The sequence below is a fragment of the Gambusia affinis genome, linkage group LG13 (assembly GCF_019740435.1).
Source record: "Gambusia affinis linkage group LG13, SWU_Gaff_1.0, whole genome shotgun sequence".
In the NCBI taxonomy this organism is placed as follows: Eukaryota; Metazoa; Chordata; class Actinopteri; order Cyprinodontiformes; family Poeciliidae; genus Gambusia; species Gambusia affinis.
This window is the reverse complement of record NC_057880.1, coordinates 23,471,257-23,495,132: the sequence shown is the minus strand read 5'-3', so window position 1 is coordinate 23,495,132 and position 23,876 is coordinate 23,471,257. Positions and strand designations below refer to the sequence as shown.

The 23,876-nt window shown below is 37.7% G+C and overlaps 1 protein-coding gene across 1 annotated transcript; it reads left to right on the top strand.

Moving 5' to 3' along the window:
- On the top strand, window positions 1–22,377 carry rhoq (ras homolog family member Q). The gene is made up of 5 exons (XM_044135860.1): window positions 1–676; window positions 967–1,025; window positions 15,604–15,768; window positions 19,625–19,720; window positions 21,405–22,377. Exons 1-5 carry the CDS (start codon window positions 535–537, stop codon window positions 21,564–21,566), a joined length of 624 nt encoding a protein of 207 aa, XP_043991795.1. The 5' UTR covers window positions 1–534; the 3' UTR covers window positions 21,567–22,377.
- The last annotated feature ends 1,499 nt before the right edge of the window (window positions 22,378–23,876 follow it).

Below are 23,876 nucleotides of genomic sequence, written 5' to 3'. Positions count from 1 at the left end.
ACATTTTCCCCTCGGGCCCCGACAATTCTAGAGACGGCCCTGCTTTTTCCTCCGATGTGTTGCTAATGATGTAATTCCTCCTAGTCCTGTAACCCAGGATCCCCCAGCAGGCGGACTGCAGGCTGGTTTTTCGGTTTTAAAGCCAGGCTCCGCCTCTCCACCCAGCTTGTCCAGCAGCAGCGGCGCCGGCGGCGGCTCAGTGCGCCGGGGAGCGTCAGGCAGCAGGACACGCCGCGGACGGGAGCGGACCCGCCGGATCACAAAACTCGATCCCTCCTTGCCTTCACGGGGAAAACACCCCCACACATCTCCTCAGACCGAGCGATCCGGTGGATACATCGGAACAAACTCCGGGTTGGATCCGTAGCCAGTGGCGGGCAGGAGGGATGCTGCTCCAGCCCGACACGGTGCACCGCGCAGTCCGCCTCCCAGGCTGGTGATGCCCGCCGCGGTGCGGGGATCCCCACCCAGCTGCAGCGGCAGCAGGTCGGAACAACAGGGCGTCGGGGAGATGGTGGTGGTTCGGCCGGGATCATGGCTAACGGAACCGGTTCTATCATGCTGAAATGCGTCGTGGTTGGAGACGGCGCAGTGGGTAAAACGTGTCTCCTGATGAGCTATGCCAACGACGCCTTTCCAGAGGAGTATGTGCCCACGGTGTTTGATCATTATGCAGGTGGGGTCACATTTCTTTCTCCTAACCATGACATCACGACTTACTGAGCTGCTCCTTTCTCTTTGTTTGGGGTTAATTTCCCAGCTTGAAGTGCAATAAGCTGGGAAGAGAGGCGTGACTGAATCCCCCCTGACTTCTCTGCCACTCTTTCTGCAACTGCATTGCATCTGTTGCTGTAATCAGAACCACTTGTTCGGCTTTCCGTTGCCTCAGAGGCGCTGGAAGTCCCTGAGACCAGCAGCCCTGGCGCCACCCTCACCTTTCAACTGCTCTTGTCATTTGTCTTGCAGTGAGCGTCAACGTTGGAGGGAAGCAGTACTTGTTGGGACTGTATGACACAGCTGGCCAGGTATGTTTTCAGTTTCCCTCTGTCACATGAAGTGCTGTGGAAAAAAAGTGTTTACTCCTTTCAGTTTTTGTTTGTTTTTGTTTTGTGGCCTGTCAAAATAAGCAATAAATGAGTTAATCACATGTAATATTAAAACAAATTTGTTGTTTCTCTCTTTCTACCAAAAACTGGATGATGAAAATCTTTGGTCTCAACTATCCCATTTTTTGAAGGACAGTTTTGTTTCCAGAGAAAAAATAATTCACTTTATTTGTTGTTTCTGTTGTTTTGTTTATTTATTTTTAATATTTAAAATGTTTTCCAGTTCCAGTGTTTAATGTTCATCAAAATTTAAAGTTTACTTTATTTCACAATGTGTCCTTGCATTATTATGCCATTAATGTCTCAAAATAACAATATTATCGTTTATCGCAATAATTCCTGGAACAATAGATCGGCCAGCAACATTTGTTATTGTGGCAGGCCTGTTGTGGGCATGTTTTTAAATATTTCAGCTCATTAAAGATACACTGAGTAAATATAAAATGTAGTCGGGCTGAAAGAATTATTCGGATTAATCAATTACTGAAATAATCATCCACTAAATTAATTTAATTTAATTTAAAACTGTGATCTAAGGGAGCATTCACAGCAACTGTGTTTGGTCCACTTTAATCCAACTCCAGTTTGTTTGTCTAGAAAGTCGGATTCATTTGTGGTGAATCCACATTTTAATTTGTTCAACTGAACTCTAATCTGCCTAAAAATCTCAACTTCGGTTCGGTTGAAGCGAACGCTGCATCAAAACTCTGCAGCCGTTTCGATGCATGTGTGAAAACCAAGTAGATCAGAGATCCTCCTAAAGCAGGAAGTGGACTACAGTGCAAGGCATTCTGGGTAAATGTAACCAAAAACAAACGCACTACGGAGAGAAATGGCTTGTGGTCTTTGACCAAAGACAAAAGAGAAATCCTTCAACCGCTAAAATCTGACGCCATTTTTGTTCACATTCTGTGATGAAGGAATTTGCTCCGAAAATGTAACAAATCTTACATTTGTTTTGGTGTCCAATTGAACCAAAACTGGGGACCCAAAAGAGATTTGGGTCGCGTTTGTTTGCTTTGAGAACGTAGTTTAGTGACGCCTTGTTGTGGCTGTAATCAGGCCCGGGTATACTTTCCAAAATTTCTAGTTTTACTTCACAACCTAACAAGTATGGAAACAAGTTTTACTATCTGAAACTTTGGAAAAAATTAAGAGCACTGCAAAAACTCAAAATCTTACCAAGTAATTTTGGTCAAGTTTATTTCAATTGGTTTATCTTATTGAAATAAGACAAACCAAACTTACAAATAACTTTTCAGCAAGAAGTAGAGATTTGTTTTAAGTAAATAATCCCTTAATGTTGATGAAGTGCTTTTTCTTTGGCAGATAAATTAACTCACAATATGGAAGAAATGTCTTGTTATGAATCAAATAATCTGCCAGTACTTTTTCCATCGGCTTTATTTCTTGCTAAAAAGTTACTTTTAAGTTAGTTTTGTCTTTTTTCAAGGGTTTTAAGATATTTGAATTGGAAACTAAACCAAAAGCAGTTGGTAAGATTTAGTTTTTTTCAGTGAACCCCACTGAAAACCTCCTGGTTATTCCATCAAATATTGATTTCTGAACTCGCTGAGTGAAAACATCAGTATTGTTGTTTCTAAATCAATATGAACTTGTTTTCTTTGCATTATTTGAGGCCTGAAAGCACGGCATCTTTTTCGTTATTTTGACCATTTCTCATTTTCTGCAAATAAATAATAGATTTTTGATTGGTATTTTAGGAGACATGTTGTCAGTAGTTCATAGAATAAAAGAACAAAGTTCATTTTACTCAAACATAAAGAGTAAAATCAGAGAAACTGATTATTTCAAGTGGTCTTAATTTTTTTCCTGTGCTGTATAGAAGGGGGTAAATAATGATTTTCCTCAGCGCTGCGTGTTTTCCGTCTGTCTAGCACTTTTCCCATGTGCTCTTCCATGGGCCAAAAGCTATCCAAGCGGGCCTCCAAAACGCCCACGGGGCTCCCAGCCACTAAGCTGCAACAGGTGATGGTTTTCACACATGGGTTTGCTGCCAGACTCTGGTGTGTCGTGGACAGCGATGGCAGCGAGGGGCTTCAATAGTTCTATTATGCGCAGAACAGGGCTCCTATGTCCGGTACTGATGTCACAGATTTTGCTGCCTAATGCTTGGGCTTTCTCTCCACAATGTGTCATTCAGTGGGTGTTCAGGAGTTGAGACTGTGCTGAAGACTGCAACACACACACACACACACACACAATAATGTTTCCCCCTCAGCAGCGCAGCCAGTCTTCAGCACAGACGGAAGAAGACAAAGCGCTGGTTTATTCGCTGCGAGACGTTTGCGACATTCGTTGTCTTTGTTTTACGATGAAAACAGGATTGTTGAGAATTTGACTGATTACACTGCAAAAACACCAAATCTTACCAAGATCTAGTTTCTACACCAAATATATATTAGTACGCTTGAAATAAGACAAAACTAACTTATAAGTAACTTTTTGGCAAGTTAATAATTTCTTAGTATTGATGAAAAAGTACTAGTTCCACCGGCAAATTACTTTACATTTTTTCTGTAAGTGAAATAATTAGTTGAACTAGAACTTTTTAATCAAAATTAGGGATTTATGTACTTAAAAGAAGCTGCTGTATGTTGCTGAGAAGTTACTTTTGAGTTAGTTTTATCCAATTTAATGTGTATTAAGATAGTTGGACTAGACATTAGACTAAGAATACTTGGTAATATTTTGTGTTTTTGCAGTGTAGACGTTTCATTTGATGGTTTTCACAAGCCAGTATAAATGAGGACTAGTCAACAAAGCTGCTTGACACCCAAACTGAACTTTTTGGTCGACGTTGATAGCGCTATTCATACAGTGAAACATGGTGGTGGCAGCATCATGCTGATTATCCTGTCCAGCAGTGTGGCGCTCAGACGATGAATGACTGGGGATGAAGTTGACCTTCCAGCAGGACTGTGACCTTCACCAACGGTCAGAGCATCAAAAAGTAGCTTATTCAAGCGTTAGAATGGTCTAGTCAAAGTCATAAACCCAAATCCGATTGAGAATTGGTGGCAGGAGTTGAAAATAAAGAAATAAATAAACTTTAATCTGTAACAAATATTTAACACTGGGACTGGAAGACATTTTAAATAACGAAAATAAATAAATAAAGCAATCCCACAGCAAATAAAATGGATCCTGAAGGTTCTGTAAACAAAACTTCCCTTTAAAAAAGAGTTTAGAAGCTCCAGACTGAAGACTTTGTCACCCGGTTTTGGTAGAAGGAGAAACAATCATGCAAATTAAAATTATCGGGTTTCAATCTGCTTATGTGCGAAGCTGGTGGAGCCATACCACAAACGACATGCAGCTGTTGTTGCAACATATTGACTCAGAATGCCTGAGTATAAATGGCTGCCACATTTTCAAATGTTTAATTGCAAAAGAGTTTAAAAAGAAACAACATGAGTCTGTTTACAAACATGTGCTGCTTTGTGTTGGTGTTTCAATAAAGGATGAATAATCAAGGGAGTAAATAGAAATGGTGCTTTCATGGTGAACATTTTAAAATATTTGCATGTAGAATTCTGCATCACGTCTTAGTTTGTAGATAAAAAACAAGGAGCAAATTTCTGCAAAGAATTTGGAAGAAAAACGTCAGAAATTTTGAGATTAATTTTAGAAATGTTCCACAGAAAACTTTTTTCAAATAATTTTGAAGCTCAGAAATGTCCTAAATTTGATGAATCTCAAATTTTATGAGTTTTTTTTTTTCCTCACAAATGTATGACTTTTTGAGTTCAGAAATTTCTGAGTTTTTCCTAGAAAATTTCTGAGATTAATCACAAAATTTTAGATTTTTGTTTCTCACAAACGTGCAACTTTTTGTGCAGAAATGTACTCCTCCTTTTTCTATCTACAGTGGCCCTAATATAGAAAAGTAAACAAATTTAAAAATGGGGAAAAAAATCTAACCAGGTTTACTGTGGAAAATTTTTGAGATGGGAGATTTTATTCTTCAGATCTTGACAAGATACTGCTTACTTCAAACTGGATTACATTTTTGTTTTTTTGTAAAATTTGAAGTTGCTGATCAGAGCCTGCGGTCTCCAAGCTTCTTTTTAAAGTGTGATTCTCTGTTTAAAATATGTGAAATGAAACCTTGCGATTAGATTTTGGATTGATTTTATGTGCACTGTCAAACTTCTAAGCACAGAAACTGACTGACACACAGCAACCACTGTTCTTTGTTTTTCTAGATTTTGATCCTTCTTTGCACTCTTAAACTTCTGTATCCTTGGTGGACAAAGGAGCGTTATTATAGATCCTTCCTGTAGTTCATTTAATTTCAAATAATATTTTAATATTTTTTACACATTCTTGTTTGCAAATTTCTTTTCACTTCCTCTAAACAGTTTATTGTGTTTTATGCTCCAATATACACATGTTTTTAAGTTATTCTACTCAGTTGCACATCTTGGTCCGTTGAACTTTGCTGTTTTTAACAACTGCACAGTATTTTCCAACACTGTAAAGTTGCTCTTCCTGGACAACTTGATAATTTTACTTCTCTTTTTATAGTCTTATATTTGTTTGCTGCTGGTATACCTGAACTTCCCTACTGAAGCATAATAAATGATGTTTTTACATTATTATATAATAAATGAATAGATTTGCAGCTTTTTCTCTCAGGCGTTCTAGTTTGTTTAGGAGTTTCCTCCTGCTGATGCTAGCTAAAATAAAAACTTAGTACTGCACCATTAACGGATCAGAAGACTTCTGGTTAATGGTGCAGGAACAGCATTTATTTTTAGGTTTTATCTTTTTAAAGAGGAAAAAAATCAGCTCTGAGACTTTGCATGAGGAAGGAAGTGGATTCAGCATTTTTGGGCCTACAGGCAGTGCGACATAAGAAACATTAAATGTATGCAGGCAGGATTTACTAGAGGCAGCTCAGCCGGTGTGACCTTTGCCCTTTTATCTCCCCCAGCAGCCTAAAACTGGATATGGCGAACGGTGAACCGTTTACACTTAAGACAATCTGTTTATCTCAAAACTGACGAGCTTCAAAACTTCAACTTTGTTTTAGACGCGACGGTTATTACGAAGCTACATCGCTAGCTAGCTAGCATGCTAACTTGTAGCTTTGTTTTTACTGTTTCGCTGAAGAAAACAGATGGCAGAAGTGTTACAACTGGCTGGGGAAAAGCAGAAGGCCACCTTCTTGTCAGTTTCATAGTGAGTGTGTGTTTGGGGGACGGTTTGATTTTAGCTGAATCAGAGAGTGTCTCTGAAATGGAGAAGTTCCCCCAGATGTCTGCTACGGATGCCGCCGCCCGCAGAGAGTAGAGTTACCGCTCCCCCACCCTCCGTCCTCCGCCTCGGCTGACCTCCTCATGTGGAGCGAAAGGCCAGCTGGTAATGTTTATAGCTTCAGAGTCTGATCAAAGACCCTGAGCCCCAAAGGGAGGAGGAGGAGGAGGAGGAGAGGAAAGCGAGACGGAGTCAGAAAGAGGAAGAGAGACAGACCGATTTGGTCGGGAGGAGGTAGAAGAGAAGGAATCACTCTGAAGTGGCTAAATTCAGCTCATCAGTTTCATTTTCCTTTTAATTGTGCTCATAAATTTTGTGACTGCTTTTTGAAACGTATTCGTACCTCTTTTAAGTTTGTCACATTACTACAACGACGCATCAGGGGCATTAAAGATAAAAAAAATGGAGGAGTAAATTTCCAAAATATTCTAGAAAAACAAGAGAATTTTTAAGCTCCAAATGTCAAACCTCTGCAAGAAAAAACATCAAAATGTTTTAGATTAATCTCAGAAATTTTCAAGAAAGAACTTGGAGATTTCTGAGTTTGAAAAGATGAATTTTTTTGAGATATAACCTCAGAGATTTTTAGATCAGTCTCAGCAATTTTCTTCAAAACATAGGAAAAGTTTGGAGTTTGAAAAGTTAAAAATTTGCGTAAAAAACAAAAAATCTGAAATTTTGAGACTCAGAAAATTGTCAAAAATTTTCGAGTTCCAAATTACAAATTAGCAGGAAACAAACTAAGAAATTTTGAGATTCTTCTAGAAAAGGCATAGAAATTTCTGAGCTCCAGAAATAAAACATCTGCAAAGAAAAAAACCTCAGAAATGTTGAGATTATTCTCAGAAATAAACAAGGAAATTCCAGACCTCCAAAAGTTTAACATTTGCAAGAGAAACTTATCAATTCTTAGATTAATCTCAAAATTTTTCTAGAAAAAACTCGGAAATTTCTAAGTTTGAAAAGTTGAAAAATTCTGAGATGAAACCTCAGATTTTATTTTATTTATTCATTTATGATTTTTTTTTTTACAAAAAATAGGGTCATTTCTGAGCATTTTTTTTAAAAAACATTGGTTTCTTTTGGTGCAGGAATGTGACGCAGGTCTCATGTTTATGATGTAAAAGTTGGATAAAATGACTGCAGGCGCTTTAAAAATAATCGGATACGTATCTGATTTTATTATTATTTTGGGGTGAAAATGTCTAAATTTGGCTGTTCATACTGCTGTGAAGTGAAAGCTAAGTGAGCAAAGTGAACTGTGTTGACATACGTGGAGTTTTGTGTTACAAAGCGATGAAAAAGTTGTAAAACGTCTTCATCATCTCCTCGTCTGAGTCGATGCTCCTCATCTTCATCTCATAGTCTGTAACATTTATACTCCCCAGACAGACGAATTTCCCACAATGCTTTGCCGTCCCATAAGGTATTGGCTGAATGATGGGGCTTTGTTGCGTGTCCCATCATTGTTTCTGGACTCGTTGAGAGGTTCTGATCCAGAGTCCCGCTCTGCTTATTGACCCGATCCGTACTGAACACGACGAGCGGGAGCAGAGGGGAAAGTCTTTACTTATTCATCTGTTCCCCTTCCTGCTGCACTCAGCCGCGTCTAGCTGCGCTGCCCGCCTGATGAGGAGAAGGAAGTGGATGCTAAGTGCTGCGGTGCCCATGGAAACGCCTCGGGGAAAAGAAACTCAGGTGCCATGACCCGTATCTCGCTGCCCTATTAACCCACACTTTGTTTTTGGCCTGTTCCTCATTCGCTCGGCCCGTCAGATGCCCTCACACTCAGCTGCACATCCTGTAATCACCTTTGCCACTTCACTTCACCCATTAATCCAAATCCCCAAACAGCCCTGCTGCACCGCCTGCAGGAGGATTGAGGCCTGGAGAGCCTCAAGCCTCCTGCAGGGTATCAGGTCAGGATGGAGGTGAAGGCTGGAGCCGGTCTCCTCTGATGAGACAAATCACACCAATGCAGCATCCAACTATGAATTTAGGACATGACAGACATTTCCTGGTTGGAAAACTGGATAACACTTTATTTGAAGGGGCTGCATAAAACGGACATGACATGTAAACGTGAAGGAGTCTATAAATGTTTATTACCGTTGTCCTGAAGTGTCGTTCTGTGTTCAGTTTAATGCAACTTTGCATTAAAATGTCGTTCAGAAATTTTGAGATTAATTTCAGAAATGTCCTAGAGGAAAAAACAAAGAAATTCCTGAGCTCCTAAAATACAATGTTTACAAAAAAAAAACCAACTCAGAAATTATTAGATTAATCTCAGAATTCTTCCATAAGTTTCAATGTTCCAAAAGTCAACATTTTTGAGAAAATATTGAAAACTTGATACTTTTAATGCAAATCTGCATTAAGATGACATTATTTAACTCAGACATTTTTATATTTTCTAGAAAAACAAAGACATTTTTGAGAAAAAAGTCAGTACATTTTAGATTAATCTCAAAGATTTTTTTAAATTTCTGAGCCCCAAAAATAAAATATTTGCAAGAAAAAAAACCCTCAGAAATTATTAGATTCATCTCAGGATTTCTCCAGAAACAAAAAGGAAATTTCACAGTTGTGAAAGTCAAAAATTGGCAAGTAAATAACGCTGAAAAATTTACACTTTTAATGCGCCTTTGCATTAAAAGTGTCATTATTAACCGAATGACACTTCATGACAATAAACATTGGAGTATCCGTGATGTTTGTCAGTTTTATGCACAGCCCTTCACATTAAATGTTACCGAAAACATTTTGTGCAAAATATTTATTTTATCACCAAAGTGCAAAAGTTGTGCAAGTTAAAACTACCATCCTTTCAGAGTCCAGTTAGTTACAGATTTCCCAATTAATTTCCATTTTTATTTATTTCAGTTAACTAAAATAACGTTTGTACCGACCTGTAGTAGTGGAGATGGAGACATTTCATGTGCATTGAGCCCTTTGACCTTTGCTGCCGTCTTTTCGTCTTGGCATCATGTTTTTACACGCAGCTTTACTCTGCAGGGCTGCAAACCTTCTGCTTTTTGCTTTTATACAGATGATCGGTGATTTAAATGAAGTGCGTTTTGAAGAGTAGAATAATTTGCTCAGAGGAAACTGTCGCCTTGTTGACAAACCAGCATTGACAAACCAGCCTCCCACCAACCAGCTGCTTGGCAACCAGTCGGTACTCCAGGGGATTACTGGTCCTGTTCATAAAATGTCATTTAATCCCAGTGCAAACCCAGAGAAAATGTCAAACTGTGGCATTAAATGAGCCTGCAATGAATCTGCAACTAGATGGCATTTCATACATTTTGACTGAATATGAAATATTCTCACACTTTACAAGCTAACAGCAATAATTTCCCATGTTTGTTTGATAAATGTCTAGCTAACGTCTCCATCCGATGGCTGAAAGTCGGAGCAAAAATTTGACCTCATTTATTACGCAGCGTTGGTCCAGATCCAGAAACACTGAATCCTCTTTCGGCTGGCGCAGTCGTCATGCCGACCCTCCATGGCGGTTCTGGTCTTTCCAGCATTAATCCAAACTTTCTGCTGCAGTCGTATCATTCTGCCTTTCTTCCTCTAATCAGCTGTCCAGGCCGGAATCCGTTCACACAGATTTTTGGGGGGGAAGATTTTTTTGCAGCTGCAGGATTGCTCACATTTGGATCCGGTCAGGGCGTCGGTAATGATGCCACGTTTTTGTGCTTCCAACGTCTGTTTGGGCAGCAGGCTAGCTGTTTATGATTATTTCTGTTTTCTAATTCTTAGTGTTAAAAAAAGAGAGTTTACAAAGCTCCATTTTTAAATAAATTGTAACTTGACAAAACGTGTGATGAAGTCATCAGCACTGCAAAAACACAAAAATGATTTCTGGTCCAGTTTCTAGTTCAAATAACTTAGCAGACTTAAAGTAAGACTAAACTAACTTACAAGTAACGTTTCAGCAACACATAGGAGCTTGTTTTAAGTAAATAATTCTTTAATATTGATTAAAAAGTTCTAGAGTCACTGGCAGATTATTTCACTTATAGAAAAAATGTCTTGTTATAAATAAATAAAAAATCTGCATGTGAAACAAGTACTTTTCTATTAATAAGGAATTACTGACTTAAAACAAGCTAGTTAGCCAAAGTGCTAATGTTAGCATGTCTCCGCTCTTTTGACTCCTGGATGATTCGGCTCTTGACATTCAAGTTCATAAAGAGCAGAAAAAAAATACAGAAAAAAAAAACTGTTCTGCTTTGTAAACCTGCACTGCAAAAACACAAAATCTTACCAAGTATTTTTGTCTGGTTTGTAGTGCAAACGTCTTGGTGCTCTTGAAATTTAAACAAAAACTTTAGTAACTTTTCAGCAAGACATGGTAGCTTGTTTTAAGTCAATAATTCCTTAATGCTGATCCTAAAAAGTTTTACTTCCACTGGCAGATTATTTCACTTATTTCCCAGTCGTTACCTAGCAACGCCAGCCAAGCCCTGCCCGTCGCCTAGCAACCCAATTCTAGTCCTACTGGCAGATTATTTCACTAGTTAAGAAACTAGTAAAGAAATTACTGGACTAAAACAAACTCCTATATGTTGCTGAAAAGTTACTTTTTTCTCATTTTAAGTGTACTTGGCATTTCCACTAGAAACTACTTGGTAGGATTTTGTGTTTTTGTAGTGAGAAATTTGGCGAACAAAATAATCCAAGTTTTTCCAGGCAGAGTGCGGCTTTTCTCTTGCTCTTAAAAGTAAAATTGTGTTTTGGTGTTGAACTGATGGGATGTTCTCACCATGCAGGCATGCTGAGACAGATGGCGTTGTAATTATTCATCATTAATCACCGTCGCTTTTATTCTTGCATTTGGATACGACTGTCTAAAATGTGCAGATTTGCACATCAGAGGAGCAGAAGTGTAGCTGGGTCTGAGTCGGGGCTTGCCCTCTCTGCCGTCGGCCATGTTGGTGCAGGCGTCTCTGAATCTGCTGATTTACTGTAGGCGGTTTACTGGGCCCCGAGGAGGCGAGGACGAAGAGGAGAGAGTGGGAGAAGATGAGGAGGAGGTGGAGGAGGAGGGAGTGACTCACTGATATCATTGCACTGTGTCACCCTTGTCGATGCTACCGTCACAAAGCTCAAACTGTGGACAAATGAGTCCGCTGATTACTGCCAGACCTGAAACACAAACCTGTCTGACAACAGGAAGTAGGCTAGAATATCTAAAGAGCAAAAGAAATTCAACAACGAATGAGAAACAGAGGAACTGGAAAATGTTACAAACTAATCTCTGAGACTCCAGCGAACAGAGCAACAGCACAGACTTGTGCAGGTGTTTGTTTTACAATAGGAAATTAAAGGATTCCACTTTTTTTTTAAATCCTCTGTTATTACAAGTGCAATAAATTTTTCAGATTTAAAAAGAAGGGTAGAGAGTAACATCTCATTAGAATAAAATGGGACTGAAACGATGAATCGAATTAATTGTGATTAATCGTGATTATTGAAGTAATCACAAGCAAACTTAGCAACCGATTAATCATCAACTGCAGTATGAAGACTAAAAAAAGGCCATTCAGAGCAGTAATTAAGCCGAAATTGTACAGAAAATCTAAATATTTTGCATTTAAGATAAAACAACTAAATATGTGGTATTTTTAGCTTCAAAAGGTTTTCAAATTTTATAATAAAATCTCCCAATCAGCCCCTTTTGCTGTAGATTTATTAATCAGGTAATTTAAAAATAATCCACTGTATTGATGCTCATTCAAGCAGGAAGGTCTGACCTTTTCACCTGTTGATGTCAGAAGCATTTGTTTGGCTGAAATGATCAAAATTTCACCAAGGTAATGCTGTAATGTTGCTGCATTTTAGGCAATAAAAAGTTTATGTAATTATTTGTTTATTAATGTGTTTCTAATTTTGTGTTAAAAAGAGGTTTAAATAAAAAATTTGCAGAGTGTATAAATTATTTTATCCAATTAATTGATAAGTAAAATAATTGTTAGTTGCTGCTCTGATCATAAACTAACAATTTGAACTGATTCCAACCTGATGATTGTCTCTGGTTTCTCGCTCCTACAATTTACGTTCCTTTTAAAGAGGTTGGTGGAGAAAGTGGCATTTTCTTTAGCAGTATGATGAGGGAACACACTGCAAGTCAGCTGGCTGAAAGAGGGAACTGTTCTGGGTACATAGAAACAAAACAAACACGAGAATCTAATGCTAGCGGGAGAAATAGTCTGTGGCCTTTTCCCAAAGACAAAAGAGAAATCTTACAACAGCTAAAATCCGACTCCGCTCCGTTTTTATTTACATTTCGTGAAGACATAAGTTGCGCTTGGTGTCTTCTTCAGAGGTTTTCATGTTTTTTCCTTCATTGGTTCTTGGTGCAGCGCCCTCACAGGCGAGGAGGGGAACTGGTTTTCCAAGGAGTTCAGTTTGACGCAGTGCAGTGTGAAAAACAACCGCAGTTGAAAATGGAAAAACTGCAGCAATTTTGGTCCCCAATCAAACCGAGTCTGCCGGACCACCAGGTGTAACAATACCTAAACGTTTTAAAAAGAGATTGGAGCATTTATTCATTCAATCTTTTAAATTGTTGCGATAATGTAAAACCATGTCGTATTTATGCTGGTCGACCATTTTTTCTCCGTTTTGTACGCTTATAGCAGACACACCATGTCTCGTTCATGAACTCTTGCACTGAGCTAATAAAACTGTGACTTATTTCTGGTGGAAACTTTCATCCTAAGCGTCTGGGCAGGAGTGTAAACATTTCTGCGGGGGAAGCGCAGATTAAACTGAGGACTGCCTGGAGGGTACGGAGGCCTTTACTCTGTTTGGTAACGAGTTGGAGGTTTACTGAGGAATCGGAGCTGAATCAGACAAGTTCCAGTTCTGTTTACAGTAAACCGCTGAGTGGCTTACAGTCTGCAGCTCAGAGAAGGATAAGAAGAAGAAAGGACGCGGTGCACTTCATCATCCCGAGTAGCAGGTACCATGTATGGAGAGACAGGAGGAGCGTGATTTACAGCAGATATCTGACAGTACTGGACACAAGGGAGGAAAAAAACCTGATTGGGTTTTAGAAAAGCAGTGATCTTGGCTGTTTTTTAAAATTTACACTGCAGTTCTCTTGCCTCTGTAAAAGAGAATCGGACTGATCCTAACCATACTGCATCTTTAGCCTCATCAATCCATCAAAGTAGATGTTAAAACATCTGGATTTAATTAGTAGCTACGTTTGGTTCGGGTACCAAATAAAGGTTTTTCTCATCCTCGTCATGTCAGACCCGTCGGTCGCTGGAGACGTGCAAACGCTCATCACATCACCTGAAAGCTCTCTGACGGTTCTCTGAAAAACTCCTGCTGTTCTCATTGGGAGGTAATTGGATAGGCAGCTCCTACGTTGGTGAATCATTTCTCCTCATCATCCCACATCCACTGATGCGAAGTCGACTCGTCTGCAGTTTGGACTGCCAGGACGGCATGTGTTATCATAGATTCGTCATCAGTGCCAATACAACAGTTTGGTACCTAGAAGCACCAGGATTGGACCTCGGTCACAAAAATCCTGTCCATTCCCTTGGAAACACAATGTCTGTAATCTTCCTTTGGAGTGGTCTGTCTTGGGTCAGACTCAGAAGAACCTTCATGACCTATGACTTTTGGCTTTTTTCAGTTTTCTAGCTGAGGACAGAGACATTCTCAAGTCTATTTTTCTTTCTCCACCATGTCAAGCCCAGTAGTTTCCTCCAAAAGTAAATTTCTAGTCTCATGTCTTTGAGACAAGAAACTTCTCCACAGGAGAATTTTGAGTATCACTTCTTCAAGTCCAAGTCCAGTTTAAAATCTTTGTCCACAAGTCTATTTCCAGTCTTACGTCTTTCTCACTCACTTTCTCACTTTGCCCGCCATTAATAGCTTTTGTGTCCATGTGAACGACAGGATTTGGCTCCTTCGTCACACGCAGAAAGCATCTGACAGCTATGTACCGCCACAGCACGCTCCACCACCCATTTGTTGTGACCGAGATGACATGAAATTTATTTTCGTCTGTAAAGCTACACTTCACACGTTCACTCTGAACCGGCCACCAGGCAGCAGCTGCGGGGGGAGAAGCTGTCGTACTCCAGGCGTTGCATCAGTGATTATAAGGGTGCTTAAAATCACTGATTTTAATCACTGATGCTTATTGGCCACCAAAAAAATGATAAAAACCCGGACTTTATTGTCAATTGATAAAATCCCTCCTGATCAAACTTGGAAATTGGACGTAATGCTGCTAGCGCTTAGCTTTCGTCAACAACTCATAGTGAGAGCGTTGCGCAACATAAATAATCACCTTGCTGGAAAACGGTGTGCTAAATAATAAAACATAATCTAACGAAGCTTCAAGGCTGATAAAGTGGCCCGAGAAATTTTAATAATCAAGGTACTCAAATCATTCGAGGAATTGTTACAGCCTTAATTCTAACATCTCTCTCAAGTCAATTCAAGTCCCTTTAAAAAGTCTCTGAATGGTAAGTCCAAGTCCAGCCTCAAGTCTTTCTCTGCCCTGCACAGAAGAACATCAACGTCACACAACAGCACACTGTTTTAGCAAGTAATAATGAATATTGATCAATTTGAAGTTATTCAGCAATGGAACAGTACCGTCATAACAAGACGAAGGAAGCTAATGACAAGAAAAGAAATCACAATTAATATCGATTGCCTTTTGAGGAGCATTGACTGCAACTTCTGTTGGATGCAAAGTCGGAGTTAGGAATGGTGGAAGGAAGTTGCCGTCAGTGTCGTTTCCTTCATGGCTCTGGGTGCAGCGCCCCCACAGGCGAGGAGGGGAACAGGTTTTTTAAAAGAGTTTGGTTTCTTTGACTGAGTGCAGTGTGAAAGGGAACCACAGCAGCTGAAAATAAAACAAATGTTTCATTTTTGGTCCCCAATCGAACCGAGTCTGCAGAACTAAAAGGGGTGAAAACACTTTTAGTTTTCAGTGAGGACAGCAGAGCATCTGATCTGACATCTGTGTTTCCACCCTGATATTTTCAGGGTGGAAATGGAAAATTTACAAAGTTGTCACTGTGGCTTTTAGTGAGTTTCTCACAGTGCTGCTGAGATAGTATACTATCTGATAACTATTAGTTCCTCTGATGTTCAGGAGCTGACATGAACTACCAAAACGTTCCTGGTCCGTGAAGGGTGACGTTGCATTGGTGTGTCTTTGCAGGAGGACTACGACCGCCTGAGGCCCTTGTCCTATCCGATGACAGATGTCTTCCTCATCTGCTTCTCCGTTGTCAACCCGGCCAGTTTCCAAAACGTGCGTGAGGAATGGGTGCCGGAGCTGCAGGAGTACGCACCCAGCGTTCCCTACCTGCTGATTGGCACCCAGGTCAGAGCTTTACTTCCTGTCCAGGAAGTCGAGTTTTGTTAAAATGAATTAATTTAACGAGTATTTTAGTAATCAATTATTCTGATAATTAATCAATTAATCAGATTAAAAAAAATTGCCACATTCTTCAGATTTTTAATTCAACCACTTAAGCCTTTTAATGCAGTATTAGAAATGTATTAAATCTGCTGCTGTTGTATCAACCTTCCAGACCTCTCAGGTCTTCTGGTTCTGGTTCTGCTCTGCATCCCCAGAACCAGAACCAAATGAGGAGAAGCAGCATTCAGCATCTATGCACCACAAATCTGGAACAAACTTCCAGAAAACTGTAAAACAGCTGAAACACTGACTTCCTTTAAATCTCAACTAAAAACACACTTGTTTAGAGTTTTATTTGAAACGTAATCAATTACAAATTTATTGACGGAATCTGACTTGATATTGTGTTTATTGTTGGTTCTATGTTGCATTGTGTTTTTGTGTTTGATTTGATGTAAAGCACTTTGAAATGCCTTGCTGCTGAAATGCGCTATACAAATAAAGTTTGATTGATTGATTGATTGATTAAAAGGATGCAAATAATTAACTATTTTAAATGAGAAAATCAAAATGTTATTGACTGACATGCAGTAACATAGCTGTCCTTTAGTGAACATTGATCAGGTGCAGCAAACGATGGATCAGCAGCTAAAAACATGCCGTGTGATATTTTTTTATCAATAATTTGATGGCAAAAGGTGGATAATAGGAGATTTTTTACTGGATTTGTACCGGGTGAAGCTAAAACTGATACTTGATGAGGTCTGTGTAGAATATCTTGGTAAACAAAGAAGGTTTTTTATCTGAAATGAAAAATGGATGTGTTTATTTTGTACAGGTTTGCCTTAATTACTGCTCTTATTGTGTTATTCAGCAAATGGCATTTTTTGAGTCTGTGTACTCCAGTTAACAATTCATGGATTACTAATTTAGTTTCCAATTATTTCAGTAATTGATTAATCAGATTAATCGTTTCAGATAAAATTTTTAGTCTTTTTTCAGCACTTTTAGATTGACTTTTCATTGGTTTTCTTACCACAGTTTTCATTTATAAGCAATTTTTGTTTATTTGTGGTTTTTACTATTTGTATTTTTGCATTAACACACTCTGGCATTTCATGATCCATGTTTTTAATCTCAAAATTTTAGTCTCTCTATCACTGTCATCAACACATTTCGGTTTATTCAGTTTTTCAGACTGAAGTTTATCTTAAATTTCTGTTTTTTTACGCTTCCCTCTGTTTTTTAAGTTGTTTTTCATTGCCCCCTGTGTTCTTTCTTTTTTATGTAAAACATTTTGTTCTGTCTTTGTTGTGTTGAAGTCCTCTACAAAGATTGATTGACTCCAATCCCCCACATCGAAGAGGCTTTGCATAAATTGCATAAAGAGTGCTTGCGTGCATCAATAGTTGTGCATGTGTTTGTTGTAGAAATGCAGATTACGCAAACACTGCAGTTTTTTTCTTGCTATAAATTACTACAATGTGGTTTTATTGATCTTTTTTTTGGCGTTTTACAACACCATAATGTTTGATTTATTGTTTTATAAAGTAAAACAACAGACGGACATCTTTTATCGTTAGCTGGCGTGTTGGTCAGTGTTCCCCGGCGCAGCGGCGATGAGGAGGACAGAGTGGGTGTCTGATTTATGTTGTGTCAGCTGATGTTGTGCGCTCTTTTATCAGTCCCCATCATGACTCATTTGCTGCTCTGCGGCTGTGTGCGAAGGCTGCTACGACATTTACGATGGAGAAAAGAAAAGCAGATGGAAGCTTTGATTGGAGACGGTTGTTATCGCTGGTGAGGAGGTGAAGGGAACTGCAGCGGATTAAAACACAGAGAGGAGCCGCGTGGCTGGCCCTGAAATAGTGCTGCACAAAATCAGGAAGGGAAGCTGAGCATGGTTATGTTTGGAGTTGAGAAATCCCAGTTTCATTTGCAGAGTTAAGCTTTTTGACTCTGCAAAATGTACATAAACCTGAGTGTGCTGCATAAAATTATGCTCAGATTATAAACCAATCACTCTCAAGCTGACAGAATCAATCTGGAGGATCAAATATTTTAATTTGCATCGACAGATGTCTGTTACACCTTTTAAGAAAAATAATGTGATGATTCTTTTATTTTATTTGAAAAATAATTGCACTTCAGTTGAAGATTATTAGAAAAATAAACAGGGATTAGTGGTAAAATCAATAATTAAGCATATTAATAATCAACTTAAAGAGTAAACTTCAAATCAACTTTTTTTTCTTGCAGGTAAAATTAAGGGTGATATCTTTATGTTTCTGTGACATGTTTGTGTAAACTTGTTTAATTCTTCGATATTTGCCTTAAACTGCCTCAGTGCTGCCCTCTTTGGGTTGAGCTGCTGCTACTGCAGTTGAATTTTTCTATTGGTTACAACAATACAGCTTCTAACGTCAACATGCGAAAAGTTCAGCGGTTTCTGCTTAATTTAACATCCATACAGCGCAGGCCTGATCTGTTGAATATCTTTCAAAATCAACAGATTAATAATTAGACAGAAAAAGATACTCTATGAGAGATTTTGTTAATTTTTTTAAATTTTTAGCAGAATTTGAAAACTGAATCACGACTTGTTTTGTTGACGCACTCAAAGGGTCGCTAATATTTTTTGTTGAATATTTTTGGATTAATCAATTAATAATTAGGGATTATAATAATTGGAGTTCTTTAAAAATATTTTTAAAATGTTTTTTACAGAATCGAGTGAAGCTTAAACTACTAGAGGACTTCTGAGTGGAACATATTTACAGACAAAAGCTTTTCATTTTTATCTTAAATGCAAAATGTATGCCTATTTTTGTACAGTTTTGACAAAATTACTGGTCTTAATGTATTATTCTTTCACCAAACAACCTTTTTAGAGTCTGGCATTTAACGATTAATGGGTTACTAATTCTGATGACGATTATTTCAGTAACTGATTAATCGTTGCAGCACTAATTTTAAGTAGCTCTCTGGCACTTTTAGATTAGCTTTTTATTGATTTTCTTACCACAGATTTCATTTATTCTTATTGAAATTAGTAATTATGCAATTTTATTAATTAAAAAAAAAATATTCATATTTGTAATTTTGATTAATCTGATTAATAATTTCAGCTCTAATCACTTTAGTTGATCCAAGCATGCATTCATGTTATTTTACAAATGACAGTTTTTTGTTTTAGACTCTAAACTAGACCTCTTGCAATAAATCAATAAATCAATTAATCACATGATAGATTAAAACAAACTCAATAATTTACATTTGCATTATTGTTTTTCTCTTTTCTCTCTTTTCTGCTAAAAACTGGATGACAAAAGTCTTCGGTCTGCTGCTTTGGTCTCACCTAGCCAGTTTTTGTAAGGATAATTTTGTTTAAAGAGACTTCATAATACCTTCAATTTGTAGTTTCTGTTGTTTTGTTTATTTAATTTGGATATTTAAAATGTCTTCCAGTCCCAATGTTAAAAGTTTGTTACAATTTGAAGTTAATCGTTCTTTGAGAAAGTGCATTACATTGAAATTAGTCTTAAATCAATATTATCGTTTATCGCAATAACTTGTGGGACGATTAATCGTCCAGCAAAGTTTGTTGTCGTGACAGGCCTACTCAAAACAATCATTAATATTTAAAGTTAGGACTAATTATGCATTATTTCTCACATTCTAAAGTAGTAAAATGTAATCACTTTAATAAAAACCTTCCATCTGTTGCAGATAAACAAGTGAAATCAGTTTGTTTATTAGTCATGCATATATTTGTTTTACTGGCTCTCTCAGACAAAAGGTTGCTAATATTTTCCAGATTGACCTTCGTGATGATCCTAAGACTATCGCAAAACTGAACAACATGAAGGAGAAGCCAATCGCCACGGAGCAGGGACAGAAACTGGCCAAGGAGGTTCGTATTGATCAATTGATGAGCGAGAAGCAGCTATGTTCAGTTTTACTGTCACAGAACGGAGCTGATGGCCTCTGTTAGATTCCTGCGTGTGAATTTGATGCAGGAATGTTAACATAAGAGTTTAATTTCTGGAATGTGACTTTTGAGCATTCTTTGCTGTAAAATGAGTCCAGGAAAACATTCCTGGTCAATATGGACGTCCAGCAGAGTTCAGGGCTGCAGGATATAAATCCTAAATCTGGTCTGCAAAGAATTACCCACTTAAAAATAATAATAATAAATTGTTATGAAGCTTCCTTCGCCACGCCATGCATTTCTGGAAAACTGAGGCCAAAATAAGGTCTGGCCTAAAAAACTATTTTATTTAACTTCAAGTGTTTAAGACAGCAAAACCGATTCCCATAATGTTGTTATTAAACATTAAAAATGGAGAATGCTGTGTGAGGAAAACTGAATCAACCTTTGACCTGATAACTTGTTTTATAAAAGCAGGAGTTTAAAATTATTAAAATGTGGCACATTCTACATATTTCTATTTAACCACTTACTTAAACAATATTAAAAGTACATTAAAAGATGCAAACATTCAAATAATTTACTTCCTTTTTAAATAAGAAAATTTACATTTTATTGCCTAAAATACAATAATAGCAATCTTCCCAGCAGTTGAGACCCAAATGGGAGTATAAAAATAATATTTCCCCTTCAAAAGCCACAGAAAAAAACTAAACAATTTCTGACTGCTGCATATCTGAGGTCAGAGGTCAAGTACTTAAATCAAGTCAAAAGTACTTGAGTCAAGAAAACAAAGATTCTTTCCTTCTTTCTTTCCTTCTTTCTTTCTTTCTTTCTTTCTTTCTTTCTCTCTTTCTTTCTTTCTCTCTTTCTTTCTCTCTTTCTTTCAAAACTCTTGCTATATTTAGCCAAGTAAAATAAATTAAAAGCTGACCTGAGTGCAGCTGTCAGCTTTTCAGTAAAAGTCTCCAGATATTACAGAGTGCTGGCAAATCTTTAAAAAGTATTAAATTCATGTATCTAAAATTAAGGCCTTAAAATGTCTTCATTTAATTTTTAAAGCATAAATTGGCCTTAAATACATAAAGTACTGGTCTTAAATTTTGTCTTGACAGAACTATGTGTGTGTTTATCTCTTGCAGGGCTTTTCTATCAGGCAAAAAAACCTGCCGGAATGGCATTTTGTGACTCAAGATGGCTGAGGCTACCGCTAACTAGCTGCCAATATACCCTTGATAGCTAGCTTTTTGTGTTGATAATGGGTAAAAGCAAATTTATCACAGTTGGCTGAAAGTTTGTACTTTTTTGTGGAGGTATAGGTCTTAAATTCCATTCAAAATTGTCTTAAAGAGCCTTAAAAGGTCTTAAATGTAAGTTGGAGCCATCAGAAACAGTTTTTCTGGTTCTAAAAACACAAATACTTTGCGTTGAACCAAATGTTTTCCATACCAAAAATTATGTTGTTCATAATTTTACCCTGATTACAAATAAAAAGCCTCCATCTGCAGTTGGAGGCCACAAAAAATCCGTCCAAGGGCCACAAATGGACCCTGGGCCGCACTTTGAACTCTCCTGTGTTACTTTATTACAGTTTAACCTGTTGTGTCGGCTCTTATGTGTTAAGAAATGTTGAAATTGTGACGGTTTCTCCTGTTTTCCATGTCAGATCGGGGCGTGTTGCTACGTGGAGTGCTCAGCGCTGACCCAGAAGGGCCTGAAGACGGTGTTTGACGAGGCCATCATCGCCATTCTGGCTCCCAAGAGGAAGAAGGGATCCATGAAGAGAAGACTGGGACCCCGCTGTATCAACTGCTGCTTGATCACGTGATGTGGCGGCTCCTCCAAATCCTTCTTGTGAAAGACCACAAACCAAACATGGACTGACGGCAAAACATGGATAAAATGCAAAGACAAAAACCAGGAGGATTGACGGACAAAACAGGAGCTAGCTCTGAGACTCTTGAAATACCAGAAGTCTCTCCTGAGCTGAGAATGCCGTTTTTACCAAAGGAGCTCAAAACCCATCATTCTCTTCTTCTACAAGACTTTTGCCTCAAAAGTACCTTCTTTTATAACCATTTTAATCATTTTTTTGTTTATTTCTGTCGCTGTATGCCGTTACAGGAAAGACATTTCAGCTTTAATATGAATGCTTAATTCATAAGTATTTCTATTGTTTTTGGAAATTACTTTTAAGTTTATCTCCAAAATTATGGAAGAGAAGAAGTTCTTAGCTTTGAAATTTTGTCATGGGAGACTCAGTTTTACATTTTTAATTTCAAAACTTTAAATTCGGACGAATTGTGGACCTACAGCTGCGTTATTTTTAAGGTTGTTTTGTAGTGTGGCATGCCAAAATACTCCAAGGTAGAACAAAACTGAGGAGTTCACAAGAAAATGAAAATGTTTATTATCCATTTTTAGAAACTATATTATCTAGAGTTTGTAAGATTATATCACTAAATCAAATATCATCAAGATCATATTTTATCAGCTGATAAATAACATTTTGTTATGCAGTAACTTGCTATGTTTTTATCAATTTAAAGAGAGAAATTGTAGACTAACTCGTATATTTCCCAAAGAATGCACATCTTTCATTAAAGGGCATATATCATAAGTTTTTCATATCGTTTTTTTTTTTATATTTTTTAAACATTTTATAAACTTTTTGATCAAGAATTTTGTTTAGTAGCATAAAATAAAGATCATCATATGATAGTTGGGATGGCAAAGTCTTGAGCTCAAGTTTGAATTCAACAAATTTATCCACCGATTTATCCAGTCAGAAGAAGGAATTTAGAGAAACTGTAACTTGAGTAATTAGCAAACCGGCACCCTACAAACAAATTTAAAGGTGATCCGTCTCAAGCTGAGTCTGCCTGTAATTTTATCCTGTTTCAAATTTCTGCTTGTGCCAATAACTCGGCATTCAGAAAGCCAGAATTTCTGCTCTTTTTCAGACCTGTATTGTTATTGTTTGTAGGCAAATATAAGTACAATTCTCCCAACTGTGTGAGACCGTGGTTAAGGAAAGTCTCACTTTTCTCCATATAATCATTCTGTCAAAATGCTACTCTGAGGTCTCTCATGCCACTCAGACTCTATAGACCTTTCTGTAGATAAGTTTTTCTACAACATTGTATTTTTTTGCCCTAAAATGTCACGTCAAGCTAATGCTACACCAATCAAGATATAAAAGGTAAAATACTGACATATAGTCAGACTACGGCTGTAATGAGACATTTTTTTCCATTTGGCTCAGACAAAAATAAATAAACAAAAAACAATTGCTAATGGCTAACAAAGCTAATTTTGTCTCTAAATATCTAGAAATATTGATTATCAAAAAATAATCTTAGATTTATGCAGTCTGCAGATATTTGCAGAGGTTTTGTATTACAACAGAGTATTAGGGCTATACTAAAAAAAGGTTTTAAAACTTCACGAGAATAAAGTAATACATTTATCACAACAAACTTGTACAAGAACAAAGTCAATATTATGTGAAAAAACAAGAATGAAGTTGTAATAAATTGAATAAAGTCATAATATAGCTAGCTGTCCTAGCCAAAAGCATAAACTCTGGATCATCCTTTAAAATTAAATAGTTTTAAAGCACAGAGTGAAAAGTTTTCTGGCAGAAGGACCGTTTTTGTGGGTGAGAAGCAATCTCTTCTCTTTGCCCAATTACTTCCACTCTACTGCATAGGTGACCTTGAATCCCAAAGTCATCCTCTGTTTTAGTATTTATCAATTTTAGTTTACTCAAAAAATTATTTTTGTTTGGGAAAATTGTGTTTCAAAATCACTAATCCACTTTAGAAAACATCCGAATGCTGATTGTGATTTATTTCTGTTTCATTCTTTCATAATTTTTAGGTTTTCTGCCTCTAAAATTTGATGATATATGCCTTTTAAAATCATCTGGCTACTATGACCCAATACTGTCTACGGCACAACAATGAAGCACAGCTGCTGCTGCTCCATTTCCCAGCACAACAATGCACATTCCCTGGGCTTTCCAACATACCCATTGTCCCTGGAACAGCTGTCTGAAGCACACAAGATGCACACGGTTCTGTCAGGCACAGCAGGAATAGCACACCATGTCAGCAAGAACAATCAGAGGTTCTCT

What these genes read in the sequence shown, in the direction of transcription:
- rhoq (XM_044135860.1), top strand. Translation starts at nt 535, where the DNA reads ATGGCTAACGGAACCGGTTCTATCATGCTGAAATGCGTCGTGGTTGGA. An exon ending in TGTATGACACAGCTGGCCAG is followed by an intron (nt 1,026 to 15,603) that starts GTATGTTTTCAG and finishes GTGTCTTTGCAG; the next exon opens with GAGGACTACGACCGCCTGAG. An exon ending in GACAGAAACTGGCCAAGGAG is followed by an intron (nt 19,721 to 21,404) that starts GTTCGTATTGAT and finishes TTTCCATGTCAG; the next exon opens with ATCGGGGCGTGTTGCTACGT.